Source organism: Dendrobates tinctorius, unplaced genomic scaffold (assembly GCF_039654945.1).
Source record: "Dendrobates tinctorius isolate UK_male_01 unplaced genomic scaffold, ASM3965494v1 ptg000449l, whole genome shotgun sequence".
NCBI lineage: Eukaryota > Metazoa > Chordata > Amphibia > Anura > Dendrobatidae > Dendrobates > Dendrobates tinctorius.
This window is the reverse complement of record NW_027362111.1, coordinates 869971-887276: the sequence shown is the minus strand read 5'-3', so window position 1 is coordinate 887276 and position 17306 is coordinate 869971. Positions and strand designations below refer to the sequence as shown.

Below are 17306 nucleotides of genomic sequence, written 5' to 3'. Positions count from 1 at the left end.
AGACAGGAGCGTAATCGCGCTCCTGCAGTGTGTTGTGCTGAGCTCCTGTCAGATGGGTCATAGGAGTTCATAGCTGATGAACTACGGTGACCTCACGGCACCGCTCGCTGCGTGAGAGTTCTCACACAGCAAGTGGTGTTGTGAGGTCACCGGTTTTCATCAGCTATGAACTCCTGTGACTTTCTCACATAACAAATTATTAGGCGCAAAGGTGAGTATAACTACACTTTATTTGATCACCCATGACACCACCACCGAGAGAGGGGATCCGCCCTTCAGGAACAGGAAACCTACAGATACAAAAGGGTGGCACCTCTCCCACGCATCAGTTGGATCTAGGGTCTATGGGAACACCATGAGATAGAGAGTTCTTCTAACCTGGAGGAATTAACAGCAGTAGAACTGGCAGTTAAAAAAACTCCTTGTATATCGGCAGGGTCATCACGTGTGAGTCCTTTCCGACAATCAGGTGGGAGTGGCCTATATCAACCACCAGGGCGGGACTCGTTCAAGACCTCTGATGGAAGCAACGGAACGCCTATTCCAGTTAGCAGAACAGCATTTTCTATATTTGACACCACTGCATATAAAAGGAAAAGACAATGCCACAGCAGACTTTTTATGCTGCAACCTACTAAGACAGGGGGAATGGTCACTAAATGATGCCATCTTCGATCAGATTGTGCGGATGTGGGGTCGGCCGGACATAGACCTCTTCGCTACCAGGAGGAACAGAAAAGTGAGACAATTCTGTTCTCTGGACCCCAGAGAAGGCCCGATGGCAGTAGGTGCCTTTCTGATAAGGTGGGGTTTCAGTCTGGCTTACGCCTTTCCTCCCTTATCTCTGCTACTTCTAGTAGTGAGGAAAATCAGGAAGGACAAAGCAAGTGTAATAGTAATCGCTCCTTTTTGGCCCAGGAGGGCATGGTTCTCATGTCTCAAGGCCATGTTGGTGTCCGATCCTTGGGTGCTGCCGGAGGTTCTGGATCTCCAATCCCAGGGCCCAGCCTACCATCCACAGGTGGCTGGCCTTCATCTGACGGCGTGGAGTTTGAAAGGTTGTTACTAAAGGATAGAGGTTTTTCTCCAAACTTAATAAATGCCCTTCTTAAAAGTAGGAAAGAGATTACAAACAGGATCTATGCTAGGACCTGGAAATTTATTTTATTTTTTACAGAACTCAGAAATTGAAGCTGGGAAGGGGGTTCCAAAAGCTCAAATCCTGAAGTTCCTTCAGAAGGGTCTAGACGTGTGTCTTTCCACCAGTACCCTTAAAGTGCAGGTGTCAGCCCTGGGGACCCTTTTCAGCTGCGACGTCGCCAGTAACAACTGGATTAGCAGGTTTATTAAAGCAGCAGGCAGGTCCAGACCCATAGTTTGGGAAAGGTTTATGCCGTGGGATTTAAACCTAGCACTCACGGCCATGACGGAAGCCCCTTTTGAACCCGTTTCATCAGCCTCGGTGAAAATACTCTCCCTCATGGTAACCTTCTTGGTGGCATTAAACATAAGCACAGAGGGTGAGTGACATACAGGCACTTTCTAGACTCCCTCCATATACACAGTTCCAAGGCAATAGGCTAATACTTAGGCCTGATACAGCTTACTTACCTAAGGAGGCTTCCAGTTTTCATAGGACACAGGAAATAATCCTTCCATCTTTCCTCCCCAACCCGGTCAATCAGAAAGAAAGGAAGCTACACACTCTAGATGTTTGGAGATGTTTCCTAGAGTACATGTCGGTCACTGATTCTTGGAAAAAGGACAGTGCCTTGTTTGTGTCCTTTCAAGGCACCAGGAAGGGTCTTAGGGTGTCAAAGAGCACATTGGCTAGGGGGATTAGGGAGGCTATTTCTCTAGCGTACACATCAAGTGGCTGACCGGCACCAGAGAAGATGAGGGTGCATGCCACTCGATCCATGGCATCCTCGTGGGCGGAGAGGTCGGAAGTCTCCATTGACCAGATATGGAAGGCGGCCACTTGGTCTTCTCTGAGCACATTTTACAATCAATATAGGTTAGATTTGGGTGCTTCCTCAGACCTCTCCTTCAGTATAAGGGTACTGCAGGCTGTGATCCCTCCCTAAGTAGTTGCTACTCTCTGTAATTCTCTCATTGGTGCTGTCATGGGCGATCGAATAAAGTCTTAGTGACTTACCGTTGAAGGTATTTTTCGGAGCCCATGACGGCACCCTTAGATTCCCTCCTCACTTTTTATGTTGGGTGTGCTCTTCTTCTTATAAGGTTCACATGTGTGAAGTAATTAGTAGTTAGTGTTGTACATAACTTGCCATTAATCATGGTGGTCCTCTCAAGCTCTGTAATCCAACTGATGCATGGGTGAGGTGCCGCCTTTTTGTATCTGTAGGTTTCCTGTTCCTGAAGGGCGTTTGGTGTTGTCATGGGCTCCGAAAAATACCGTTAACGGTAAATAACTAAGACTTTTAATTTCAAATAAAGGTGTCTGTGTCATTATTAAATTATTCTGGCTGCATATTTTTTTGCAATATGACTATTGGATTAGTAATGACGGTGTGTTATAGACGCCTCTCCATTACTAACCTCTGGACTTGATGTCAGTGGCCATAAAACAGCTAACATCTTCTCCCCCCAATTATTACCCTACTTGTCACGGCACCAGGGCAAGTGGGAAGAGCCGGGCAAAGCACCAGAATTGGTGCATCTAATATATGTGCCTTTTCTGGTGTGGCTGTGGGCTGCTGTTTTTAGGCTGAGGGGCACCAATATGCCTAACCCCTTTCCAGCCTGATAATACAGCCTGCAGCTTTTTGCTTTAGCTTGGCTGATTGTCAAAAATGAGGGGGATCCTACAACATTTTTTTATTTTTTATTTAAATAAGCGGAAAAAAATGGCGTGGGACCACTCTATTCTTGATAACCAGCCATGATAAAGCTGACAGTTGAGGGTTGCAGCTCGTAGCTGTCGGTTTTGCTTCTGCTGGTTATCAAAAATAGAAGAGACTCCACGTAATTTTTATTTATTTATAGCTCAGGCGCCGGATGATGAATACTCCCATCTGCATCACTTGCTCTTACTGTTAACAGCAACAGCTGGCTTATGATGATGAGCGTAGTACTCTCTAATCAACAGACGCCTGTAACCGGTGGTGACCTTTTTACTGCCGGTAACAACTGCTGGCTCACGCTGTGATCTGACAGCCGGTATTCTCGCGCTGTCACACAGATGACCGTGGCAAACAGCTGATGTTCAGGGGAACCGAACCCAAACAGTAACACAGACTTCCTGGTGACATCCGTGTTCTTGCACCTTGCACGGATACTAGGTGTTTGGTACGGACCCCAAACTTTACTATTCGGTTTTCCTACCTCTATTGGTAACATGTTTAGTTTGCTCTCTTCATGCGTTCTTCTCGGCCTCTGAGTCTTGTCTGGTGTTTGCTTTCTTCCTAGCCACGGTTTTGGCTACTTTCAGAACCTATGTAGCAGCGTTCCCACGTTTTCTGCTGCCTTGAGCCTGGTGCAGCTGCTGATGACACTGGTGGAGAAGACAGACGCTGCACCGTATGGCAGCAGGATCGGTAGGAGCCCAGCCTACTCATTTAATAATCACTTGCTTCTTATGGAGATGACAGTAACTTTTCTTCCTCTGGAAACAGCTTCAGTTGCTGGAGGTTTTCTGAGTCAGTCCTGGATTCAGCCTGGTGGGGAGCGCGAGAGGGGGATTCGATTTAACGAGACACTACAGAGTATGTTGTGGTGAGTGGCACCAGCGGTTCTAGAAGGGTGCAACATAGTCAATCCTAATGGTAAAGATGGGACTCCTCTCCTGAACTGACGAGTCTCCGTATAGATCTAAGAAAGTAAGTGTTGAGAACGTCTTTTTACATTGCAGCATTTATCTCCAGCACGCTGATGTGCTTGAAGCTATCGAGAAAATCTGTGGCACAGGAGTGACCGAGTTGATGAATGCGGCTAAAGATGGTAACTCATCCACTTACCCCACTCTGACCAGGTAAGAGCCGATCACAACGTGCCATGCCCTAACTGCAAACCCCTGTAACGTTCAGGATGAGAGTGGTCAGTCTGTCTGATTCGCCGCATATTGTGGTGGTCAGCATATGGGCCAGACTGCTTTCGTTCTGTAGTGTTTGGTGTATGTCCCGGACTGTCTTCTTTCATCCTGTCGTGATCGGCGTATGGCTCAGACTGATATTTATTTCACATGATCGTTTCAGACAGACTTTTGTAGTTTTCTTCCGAGTACTGATGGACAAGTTGGAGAAGTTTGTGAGGAGCATTCCTGCTGAGACCTCGACTGACAGTCACCAGGTACGAATCGATTGGTATTCCTGCATCGCCTGTTCTATGATTCAGTCATTAACGGGAACCGGTGGCACACCCGTATGGCTGAAGGCCCCCTGTGACAACACCGCATTTTATCTTGGTTAACCAGACATCTATTTTCAGTAAGCCAGGAGGAATAGACTGTTATCTATATGTTGACTTTTGAATTTGTGTTTATTCTTTGGTTGGTCAAGAAAATGCAGACTTTTATTCTCCTAAGCCTGTAATATTGACTTATGACATTTGTTGTGACATATTGTGCTGGTATCCTTGATGACAGAGATGCAGGTTAATTGAACAATGATGTTTGCTGATATGTTGATTACACGCTCTCCAGGCCAGCCAGTTTGTTGACTTGCAAACATTGAAGGATAAACAATCAAACAAGGAGCTGAAACTCCTAAACCCTTCATCCAATGTTAATGTGGAGACCCTCAAATGAAAGCTGAAAGTCTGAACTTCAACTGCATCTGAATTGTTTTGTTTAAAATGTATTGTGGTAATGTCTAGAACCAAAATTAGAAAAATGTCTGTCCAAATATATATGGACCTAACTGTATACATACAAACAGCCCTAGGATCCAAAGAACCAGAGACTCTATACAAGACAGTAGCCAAGTCCATTATGGCTCGATCACGAGGGACACAGTTTTAACAATCTACAGGATGCCAGCTTGGCGATCACTGAGCCATAGATACATTTGGGGTAGTCAGGATTTGGACCCACCGGTCACCTGTGTCCCATGGATACATTTGTTAAAGCCAGGAATTAACCGGTTGCCTGGCTCCATGGAGATGTTTGGAGAAGCCAGGATGTGACTCTATGGTCACCTGGCCTTGGACCTGAATGGAGTGGCTGCTTCCTAAGCTTGTCGATACCTCCTCTCTGTGTGTGCCACAGGTGGGGTAGTTGGCCCTGGAAGCTCTGAAGTCCCAGGTGCTCTTATCCCGGTGAGTCAGCGGAAGGGTGAGACTGTCATTTGCACCATCTTGAGCATTTTGCTGGGACAGTTCTATGTGTCATTTGCATGTTTTTTGGTTCAATAAGTTATTGCCGCACTGTGTTGCTCTCACCCTGTGGTGTCTGAGTAGTATTGGAGAGTGGGCATTCGGTGGGATGATCCTCTGTCTATGTGGCTTCAGTTAGCGGACTAGGGCACCCGCTGACCCCCGTGTCTCCACATTATGGTGGCAGCTGTGGGATTCTACTCAGCCCCGTGGATCTGGGGGAGCTGCAGGGCACTGTTGTTCTCAGGCAGCGTCGAGGGCTCCACAACCAGGGAGATATATAAGCAGACCCAGCAGACCATTCATGAAGCATACGCAGCAGATTTCGGACCCCATGTGCACCCCCACCAACTCTGCCTTGGGAAGAAGACCAGAGTGGATGTATGACCTCCACAAGAAATGGCAACTACAGGGCCTGTGCTGTACAGGATGTGGAGGACGCCATGTGTGGACCCAATGGCTACGAGTTGGTTTTTCGTCAATTTTGTGTGGAGTTTTTCTCGCAAGGAAAACACGGAACATGCTCTGAGGAAACTGGATGATACAAAGTTTGGTTGTCATAAAGGTGAAGCCTCTTACATTTGTGTCTGTACTTAGTCAAGCTGTGGACTGTCCCCCATAAATGGAGAAGGATGATCGGAGTCCTATCTTGCCTGGCAAATTTAAGATGGGGGAACCATGTGAAGTGACAACATTGTATCTTAACCTCTTTACCCCCCAAGGGTGGTTTGCACGTTAATGACCGGGCCAATTTTACAATTCTGACCACTGTCCCTTTATGCGGCCATAACTCTGGAACGCTTCCATGGATCCTGGTGATTCTGAGAATGTTTTTTCATGACGTATTGTACTTCATGATAGTGGTAAAATTTTGATATGACTTGCGATTATTTGTGAAAAAAAAAAATGAAATTTGAAGAATATTTGGAAAATTTAGCAATTTTCAAACTTTCAATACGTATGCCCTTAACCCCTTTCCGACATTGAGCGTATGTTTAAGTCTGTCGGTATCCCTCCCCTTGAATAGGGCTGCGGCGGTAAGCCCACATCTTTCCCTCGACATGTCAGCTGTTTTGAACAGCTGACATGTACGCGCAATAACCGCGATCCACTTGCGGCTGTCAACTAGTTAAATGCTGCTGTCACTGACAGCGGCATTTAAATGGCGCTTCTGGCAATTGCGCCAGAAATACGCACACCGGTGACCCCCGTCACGTGATCGGGGGTCACCAGTATGTCGGCATGACAACCGAAAGTCTCCTGGAGACCTCTATGGTTGTCAGTGCCAGCTTGCTGTGAGCGCCACCCAGTGGTCGGTGCTCATAGCAAGTCTGCAATTCAGCTACCTTGAGGCAAACTGTTTATCGCCTCTACGTAGCAGAGTAGATCGAGTTGTGACCGCTTCTAGCCTCCCATGGAGACTACTGAAGCATGGCTAAAGTAAAAAACAAAACAAAAAAGGTTTTAAAAATATGAAGGAAAACACAAAAAAAGTTCAAATCACCCCCCCCTTTCAACCCCTTTCAAAATAAAACAATAAAGTAACATCACGTATTTGTTATCGCTGTGTTCAGAATCGCCCGATCTATAAATAAAACAAAAACGGATTTCCCTGATCGCACAAACGGCGAAACAAGGAAAAAATCAAAACGCCAGAACTACGTTATTTTGGTCGCTGCAACATGGCATTTAAATGCAATAATGTGCGATCAAAAGATCGTATCTGCACCAAAATTGTATCACTAAAAACGACAGCTCGCCGCGCCAAAAATAAGCCCTCACCCGAGATCACGGAAAATGGAGACGCTACGGGTCTCGGGAGATGGCGCAATTTTTCATTTTTTTTTTTAACCAAACTTTAGGTTCTTTTTATCTAAGTGGTGACACAAAATTCCAGCCATGTTTGGTGTCTCTGAACTCGTAATGACCTGGAGAATCATAATGGCTGGGCAGTGTCAGCATTTGCTGAACATAGTAAAAGCGCAAAACAAAAAAAACATTGTAGGATTGCACTTTTTTTGCAATTTCACCGCATTTTGAATTTTTCCCGTTTTCCAGTACACGATATGGTAAAACCAACGGTGATGTTCAAAAGTACAACTCGTCCCGCAAAAAAACAAGCCATCACACAGCCGTATTGATGGAAAAATAAAAAAGTTATGGCTCTGGGAAGAAGGGGAGCGGAAAACGCAAAACTGAAAAAAGCTCCGGGGGTTAAATCTGAGTCACACAAAATAGTTAATGACATTTAATCATAGAATCGTAGAGTTGGAAGGGACCTCCTGGGCCATCTGGTCCAACCCCCTGCTCAAAGCAGGATTCGCTAAATCATCCCAGTCAGATGTCTGTCCAGCCTCTGTTTGAAGACTTCCATTGAAGGAGAACTCACCACTTCTCGTGGCAGCCTGTTCCACTCATTGATCACTCTAACTGTCAAAAAGTTTTTTCTAATATCTAATCTGTGTCTCCCATTCAGTTTCATCCCATTGCTTCTAGTCTTTCCTTGTGCAAATGAGAATAAAGTTGATCCTTCTACAATGTGACAGCCCTTTAGATATTTGTAGACGGCTATTAAGTCTCCTCTCAGTCTTCTCTTCTGCAGCTAAACATTCCCAAATCCTGCAACCTTTCCTCATAAGACAGGGTTTGCAGACCGGTCACCATTCTGGTCGCTCTTTTCTGAACTTGCTCCAGTTTGTCGATGTCTTTTTTAAAATGTGGGGCCCAAAACTGGACACAATATTCCAGATGAGGTCTGACCAAAGAGGAGTAGAGGGAAATAATGACTTCACGTGATCTAGACTGTATGCTTCTGTTAATACATCCTAGAATTGCATTTGCCTTTTTTGCTGCTGCATCACACTGTTGGCTCATATTCAGTCTGTGATCTATTAGTATACCCAATTCTTTTTCACATGTGCTGTCACTTAGCCCTATTCCTCCCATTCTGTATATGCTTTTTTCATTTTTATTGCCCAGATGTAGTACTTTGCATTTCTCCCTGTTAAAAACCATTCTGTTAGTTGCTGCCCACTTCTCCAGTTTATTTAAATCTTTTTGAATCCTCTCTCTCTTCTCTAGTATTAGCTATCCCTCCTAGCTTTGTGTCATCAGCAAATTTAATCAGTTTACCCTCAATTCCTTCATCTAAATCGTTGATAAAGATGTTGAACAATACAGGGCCCAGGACAGAGCCCTGTGGTACCCCACTTGAGACATTCTTCCAACTGGATGTGCAGCCATTTACGACCACTCTTTGGGTCCGATCACTAAGCCAGTTATGAATCCACCTAACAGTTGCCTTGTCCATTCCATACTTAGTCATTTTTTCAATAAGGATTGTATGAGATACTTTGTCAAATGCTTTGCTGAAGTCAAGATATACTATATCTACAGCATTTCCTTGATCCACCCAATCAGTGATACCGTCATAGAAGGAAATTAAGTTAGTCTGACATGACTTATTAGTTACAAACCCATGCTGACTCTGTTTAATCACTTCATTCTTATCCAGGTATTGACATACATGTTGTTTAATAATTTGTTCAAAGATCTTTCCTGGTATAGAAGTCAGACTCACCGGCCTATAGTTACCTGGGTCCACCTTCTTCCCCTTTTTGAAGATAGGAACAACATTTGCTCTTCTCCAGTCTTCTGGCACTTCTCCTGTTCTCCAAGAATTTTCAAAGATTATGGAGAGGGGTTCAAAAATTTCTTCTGCTATCTCCTTCAGTACTCTGGGGTGTAATTCATCTGGACCTGGAGACTTGAATTCATTTAGGTTAGCTAAGTGTTTCCTCACTATCTTTCTGTTTATAGATATCCTGGATTCTTCTATTCCCTTAATAGGACAGTGAAGAACAGTTGATGTTATATTTCCTTTCTGAGAGAAAACAGATGCAAAATAGGAATTTAAAAGTTCGGCCTTCTCAACATCCTGTCTTACCATTTCATCATTTTCATCCTGTAAAAATCCTATAGCATCTTTGACTTTTCTTTTACTTTTGACATATCCCCAAAATCCTTTATTATTGCTTTTGACATCTCTTGCAAGCCTCAATTCATTTTCAGCTTTAGCTAATCTGATTTGTGTCCTGCAGGTTCTGCAGACAGCATTATATTCTTCTTTAGATATGCCTCCCTCTTTCCATTTTATAAACATTTTTTTCTTCCTTTTTAGCATGTGCTTAAGTTCTGTGTTCATCCATCCTGGTTTCCTTAAATGCTTCCTATTCTTCCCTCTTTTCGGAATTGTTAACAACTGTGCTTTGAGAATTTCATTTTTCAAGATTTCCCATCCTTCCTGGACATTTTTGTCTTTAAGGATATCCAGCCATTGGATCCCTCCAATTCTCCTTCTGAATCCCTTAAAATCTGCCTTTCTGAAATCTAACCTTGACGTCTGAGTCTTCACAGGTCTTCCTCCTCTAGTTATCCAAAATTCTAAAATAGCATGGTCGCTACCTCCTAGGGTCCCAGCCACTTTTACCTCCTCAACCATTTCCTCCCTGTTTATAAGGATTAGATCCAAGGTAGCAGTTCCCCTTGTTTTCTCCCCTACCTTTTGGAAGATAAAGTTGTCAGCAAGAGAGGATAAGAATTTCCTTGACCTGTTAGTTTTGCCTGAGAGAGATTCCCAACAAATGTCTGGATAGTTGAAATCTCCCATGACAACTATGTCATATTTTTTGGAGAACTTGGCCATTTGATGCATAAAGAGTTCATCCATATCTGCAGCTTGCACAGGCGGCCTGTAGTAAATGCCTACAATGGTGTCCTTTCCATTGTTCTGTCCTTGTATTCTTACCCAAACAGTTTCCACAGAACTCCCAGTCTCTGAAGCTTCAATCTCTGTGCAGATATACGCGTTTCTAACATACAATGCGACATCTCCTCCTCGTTTATCAAGTCTGTTTCTTGCAAATAAGTTGTATCCTTCTAGTCTTGTATTCCAATCATGTGTATTGTCCCACCAAGTTTCAGTGATTCCAATGACATCATATTTCTTTTCCTGTGTTAGTAGTTCCAATTCTCCTTGTTTGTTGCCCATGCTTTGTGCATTAGTATAGAAACATTTTAGTTTGTGATTGGTTTCTCTTTCTCCAATATTTTTATTAATTAGATTCTTTCGTCTTTGTTCTTCCTTTCCACTTCTAATAGCAGAGTTCTCAATAGCATTTGTCAGGTGTATGGCTTTTTCTGGTCTTTTGCTTCCCTTCCCATGTTGTTCTAGTTTAAAGCTCTCCTTACAAGTGTGGCAAGGCGACTTCCAAATACATGTTTTCCAGTCTTCGTAAGGTGCACCCCATCTCTAGCAAGTAGTCCATCGTATAAGTAGTTCACTCCGTGATCCAGGAATCCAAATCGTTGCTGACGGCACCATCGACGTAGCCAGTTGTTCACCTGCAGAATCTTATTCCACCTCCTTGTTCCATGGCCATCCACTGGGAGGATGGAAGAGAAGACCACCTGCGCTCACAGTTCTTTCACTTTCTTGCCTAAGTCTTCAAAGTCTCTGCAGATGGTTTCCAGGTCGTTTCTTGCGGTGTCATTTGTCCCCACATGTAGTAGCAGGAATGGGTAGTCATCTGTAGGTCTGAAGAGTCCTGATATCCTGTCAGACACAACTTTAATTTTTGCACCTGGAAGACAGCACATTTCTCTTGAAATGTCAGAAGGTTTGGGGTCTTCAGCTCACCCCTGTGTGATTCCACCAGGGCTCTGCCAGACGTAAGAGGAAGGCTTGTACAGGGAAGAAGGTCCAGCCTCCGAGAAGAGGGAGAAGAAAAAACAAGACTTTCTTTCAGGGTGTCGGAGTCAGTATAAAATGGACCGACTCCGACTTCTAAAATATATAATAAATTGGGTACAGTAGTTCAGTGCAGAATGTGCTGAATATTTTTTCATAGGAATTTGGGAAAGTTATGAAATGTCCTATAAATGGCCGTTCTATTCCTGATGTAAGGCTACGTTCACACACAGCGTTTTTGCTGCGTTTTTTGAGGATACGTTTTTCAGCTGCTAAAGCCGATCAGCTTTTTAAAAAACCGCATCACCTGAAAGATTCTTGAGCTCATAGATAATGTTTTCAATATCAAAAGCAGATTAGAAATCTGCTCTATCTATATATCCATTTATCCATATCTGTCTCCATATCATATCTGTACCAAAAAGAATGAAAGCCGGATAGCACACAGACTAACACTTCCGCCAGGCAAAGGAGGAGGAAAGAGCGTCTCAAACATCATTAACAAGATATTTTGTAAGTGACAGTTCCTGTAACAGTGACAGCAGATATGTCTAACAGACAGCTCCTCCAGCTTGTTGTGAAGGACGGTGTACCATTATCACTATTGGCACGACCAGCTTTTACAGCTCTTAATGGAGAAATGGCCGCAAACTGGGTGTTTCTCTGGAAAGAGAAAGTATTAGAAAATTAGTGATTGAAGAAGCCCTTAATCAAAAGGAAGATCTTAAAAAGACTCAAGAGACGCTTCATGTTTCTTACAATGGATGCCTGCACACGTCACAGAGTGAACTATTTTGCCATCAATGTTCGATATGTTTGTGACAACAAAGAAATTGTTACCAACACGCTGGCAGTAAAAGATCCTAAAGCTCCTCACAGCAGCCGGTTTCTCCAGGCCTGAGTGGAAAAAGTTCTGCAGGATTACGAACTCAAAAAGAACAGGTTCTTGTTATTGTAACTGACAATGCTTCACACATGATAAGTACAATTACACTGATGAATGAGAGTCATGAACAACAGCTAGAGGAACATTTAAGATTCAGTATGAGATGGAAGGCCACAGTGCTGTTCATGTAACTGAGGAACAAACAGATATTACTACAGAAGAACATTAACATTATACAGTAGAAATAGATGATCTTGTTGAAGCTGCTTCACACCTCTTTCCTATTCATCACATGCGCTGTGTTGTGCACACGCTGCAGCTGGCAATAAATGAAGGTCAATGGACACAGGTGGCTGAATTGAAGGAATTGCTTCATCACCCATTTACTGTGACTAAAAAATTACAAGCTGAGAATTTAACCCCTGGCATTTTCATGAGGGAGCGGAAGAACTTGCTATTTTGCTGTTTAATCGCAGATGGCATTTCTGCTTCAATGAAACGGAGAGAGACACAGCTATTGGAAAATAAAATTCTTCTGGCAGCTGTTTGTGGACCCGAGTCATCGTATACTGCTTGATGATCAACAGCTTACTAAAGGAAAAGAAGCTCTGACTGAGGTAGCAGTTAGGAAGAGTGGCCTACAGGAGGACTGCCAGGTGCAAGAGGACTCGGGTCCTGACAGTGCTACTGCTGCCATATCTTCATCCTCATCAGATGAGGAGTTTGACTTTGACAAGTATTTGGATGACATGGAGCAGGCAAAGCGTTGCTGCAAGGAAAAAGATTTCACTCCGTCTCCTATAGCAGCAGATTGACCATATTTCAGCAAAATGTTTCACTTGTTCTCAAAGAAAAAGAAAAATTCAACCATTCATCAAAACTGACTGTGCATGAGGCAATTCCTTTATACCCGGAAATTGTTAGAGATGTTCCCATGTGGTTACGGCTTTGCCTCCAACCCAAGTTACTGTAGAGAGGTCGTTCTCTGGCCTTAAAATTATTAGGTCAGATGTGAGGTCATCTATGAGGGAGGATCTGATGGAGGTGATACTATTTCTCAGAACAAATTCATAGACTGCACAAATGTTATTTAGTATGTTTTTGTTGAAAACTGTTTTTTGCCACTTACATAGTTTATTACATAGTGTTATATATATATATATAGTTAGTATATACAGTGCATATATATATATGTAATCCATATTACATAATGTATTACATATTTAGAATTTATTACAGTTTTTTGTGTTGTAAAGTTGTATTCCAATAAATATTATGTTCTGGCTAAATATCTTGATTATTGTAACAAATCAATGATTCAGTGTCTGATGTTCACATTGTACTACAATAAGTTTTTCACTTAAATATAAGCAATATGTGTGGGAGTCGGAGTCGGTGTAAGGGAAATTGAGGAGTCGGAGTCGCAGGTTTGGCTTACCGACTCCACAGCCCTGCTTTCTTTTCCATTAAATATCATGGCTGCTGTGTGCGGCCAACCGGTAAGACGGGAGGAAGGTGGTCTGCGGAGGAGCCTCCGTACAGCCGCCACCTGCAGCCGGTCAGGATTATCAAACAAGCGAGACAGGTGAAAACATAGAAACAAGAAAATACTCAGCATGGATATTACTAATCTGCAGAATAGATGAGTTTATACATAGAACATGTTTATATTATGTTATAAATCAAAAAAAAAAAAAAAAAATTAAACATCAGATAAGAAATTAATAGTATAGCATGAATTCCCTTGGGATTCAGTCCATACACGTGTGTCTAAAAGAAGAGTCCATAGTGGCGCTCTCTCACGTGGGCATCTCTCCCGTTCACCACCACAGGAATGGTTTTTGGTTTTCTCTATTGCACAGACTGAACAATGGGTAATGTCCCTGTTATCGGAAGTAATAAAACGTCTGGAAACGTTTGATCTATTGCCAGTCGAGCAATGTTGGTCACCATACAGGTGTTCCCGTATTGGGAAGCGTCTCCGGAGTCCTGGGGATCTTGTGGGGCGAGTGCAGACAGACACAAGGCGCTGGCAGTGTCCTCGCCCCCTGGCCGGCCAACCTGTACTGACAAATGATTGTATCTTGTATCCTGTGCTGACAGATGATGATTGTATCTTGTATCCTGTGCTGACACATGATGATTGTATCCTGTGCTGACACATGATGATTGTATCCTGTATCCTGTGCTGACACATGATGATTGTATCCTGTATCCTGTGCTGACAGATGATGATTGTATCTTGTATCCTGTCCTGACACATGATGATTGTATCCTGTGCTGACACATGATGATTGTATCCTGTGCTGACACATGATGATTGTATCCTGTGCTGACACATGATGATTGTATCCTGTGCTTACACATGATGATTGTATCCTGTGCTGACACATGATGATTGTATCCTGTGCTGACACATGATGATTGTATCCTGTGCTGACACATGATGATTGTATCCTGTGCTGACACATGATGATTGTATCCTGTGCTGACACATGATGATTGTATCCTGTGCTGACAGATGATGATTGTATCTTGTATCCTGTGCTGACACATGATGATTGTATCCTGTATCCTGTGCTGACACATGATGATTGTATCCTGTATCCTGTGCTGACAGATGATGATTGTATCTTGTATCCTGTGCTGACACATGATGATTGTATCCTGTGCTGACACATGATGATTGTATCCTGTGCTGACACATGATGATTGTATCTTGTATCCTGTGCTGACAGATGATGATTGTATCTTGTATCCTGTGCTGACACATGATGATTGTATCCTGTGCTGACACATGATGATTGTATCCTGTGCTGACACATGATGATTGTATCCTGTGCTGACACATGATGATTGTATCTTGTATCCTGTGCTGACACATGATGATTGTATCTTGTATCCTGTGCTGACACATGATGATTGTATCTTGTATCCTGTGCTGACACATGATGATTGTATCCTGTGCTGACACATGATGATTGTATCCTGTGCTGACACATGATGATTGTATCCTGTGCTGACACATGATGATTGTATCCTGTGCTGACACATGATGATTGTATCCTGTGCTGACACATGATGATTGTATCCTGTGCTGACACATGATGATTGTATCCTGTGCTGACACATGATGATTGTATCCTGTGCTGACACATGATGATTGTATCCTGTGCTGACAGATGATGATTGTATCTTGTATCCTGTGCTGACAGATGATGATTGTATCTTGTATCCTGTGCTGACACATGATGATTGTATCTTGTATCCTGTGCTGACACATGATGATTGTATCTTGTATCCTGTGCTGACACATGATGATTGTATCTTGTATCCTGTGCTGACACATGATGATTGTATCTTGTATCCTGTGCTGACACATGATGATTGTATCTTGTATCCTGTGCTGACACATGATGATTGTATCTTGTATCCTGTGCTGACACATGATGATTGTATCTTGTATCCTGTGCTGACACATGATGATTGTATCTTGTATCCTGTGCTGACACATGATGATTGTATCTTGTATCCTGTGCTGACACATGATGATTGTATCTTGTATCCTGTGCTGACACATGATGATTGTATCTTGTATCCTGTGCTGACACATGATGATTGTATCTTGTATCCTGTGCTGACACATGATGATTGTATCTTGTATCCTGTGCTGACACATGATGATTGTATCTTGTATCCTGTGCTGACACATGATGATTGTATCTTGTATCCTGTGCTGACACATGATGATTGTATCTTGTATCCTGTGCTGACACATGATGATTGTATCTTGTATCCTGTGCTGACACATGATGATTGTATCTTGTATCCTGTGCTGACACATGATGATTGTATCTTGTATCCTGTGCTGACACATGATGATTGTATCTTGTATCCTGTGCTGACACATGATGATTGTATCCTGTGCTGACACATGATGATTGTATCCTGTGCTGACACATGATGATTGTATCCTGTGCTGACACATGATGATTGTATCCTGTGCTGACACATGATGATTGTATCCTGTGCTGACACATGATGATTGTATCCTGTGCTGACACATGATGATTGTATCCTGTGCTGACACATGATGATGATTGTATCCTGTGCTGACACATGATGATGATTGTATCCTGTGCTGACACATGATGATGATTGACTGCGAGAGAGACCCATCATCGCCTCCAAGCCTGGCATTACCCTCCCCTGGAGGAAGGCAAAGCCACTGTGGCGACCATACTCCTGGGGGCGCCACATTCCCCCCTAGTGCAAGTCAGCACTCCTAGGCTGAACAAAAGAAAGCATGAATAACATATAAACAATTGAACAATAATACAAGATTTGAAAAAGGGAAAAATGTACAAAAACCAAGAGCTCAAACCTGTACTGACAAATGATTGTATCTTGTATCCTGTGCTGACACATGATGGTATCTTGTATCCTGTGCTGACAGATGATGATTGTATCTTGTATCCTGTGCTGACACATGATGATTGTATCTTGTATCCTGTGCTGACAGATGATGATTGTATCTTGTATCCTGTGCTGACACATGATGATTGTATCTTGTATCCTGTGCTGACACATGATGATTGTATCCTGTGCTGACACATGATGATTGTATCTTGTATCCTGTGCTGACACATGATGATTGTATCCTGTGCTGACACATGATGATTGTATCCTGTGCTGACACATGATGATTCCTAGCTCAACCTCCGCAGACTATCTGACCACTCCTTCCTTTTTGCCCTCAGAGGGCACCCCTCCCCTCCATCCAGGTTCAGAGTTCCCCCTGGTGGCCTGGAGTGGAACTGTGTTGCATGTATGGATTGACTGCGAGAGAGACCCATCATTGCCTCCAAGCCTGGCATTACCCTCCCCTGGAGGAAGGCAAAGCCACTGTGGTGACCATACTCCTGGGGGCGCCACATTCCCCCCTAGTGCAAGTCAGCACTCCTGGACTGAACAAAAGAAAACATGAATAACATATAAACAATTGAACAATAATACAAGATTTGAAAAAGGGAAAAATGTACAAAAACCAAGAGCTCAAAAATGGTCCTATGATAAGTCCAAGCATCAATGTCCATGGTCCATTCCTGGGCAAATGGTAAAAGTTTTTGACCACACACAAGTCCTGTGGTTCAGTGTCGATAAAGAAAATGCCAAGGGAACTCTTACAGGTTACCTGTAGGCACAAAACTTGAAAAAGTTACATATTTACAAAATTTCAACATTTACATTAACTTTGCTATATGCGATATCTAAGGGATGGTATACCTTATGTGGTGCGGGTAGACCTGCGTAACTCTAGTGTAGGCAAACTGGGTA

General features: G+C 43.2%; 1 protein-coding gene across 4 annotated transcripts in view; it reads left to right on the top strand.

Moving 5' to 3' along the window:
- The window catches only part of FANCD2 (FA complementation group D2), a 204465-nt gene that overhangs the window by 148403 nt on the left and 38756 nt on the right, over positions 1-17306 (top strand). For all 4 annotated transcript variants that reach the window (XM_073564320.1, XM_073564318.1, XM_073564319.1 and 1 more), the window contains exons 33-36: positions 3433-3560; positions 3639-3738; positions 3875-3994; positions 4218-4311. In XM_073564320.1, the coding sequence (XP_073420421.1) occupies positions 3433-3560; positions 3639-3738; positions 3875-3994; positions 4218-4311 (442 nt within the window). The remainder of the gene's footprint in view (positions 1-3432; positions 3561-3638; positions 3739-3874; positions 3995-4217; positions 4312-17306) is intronic.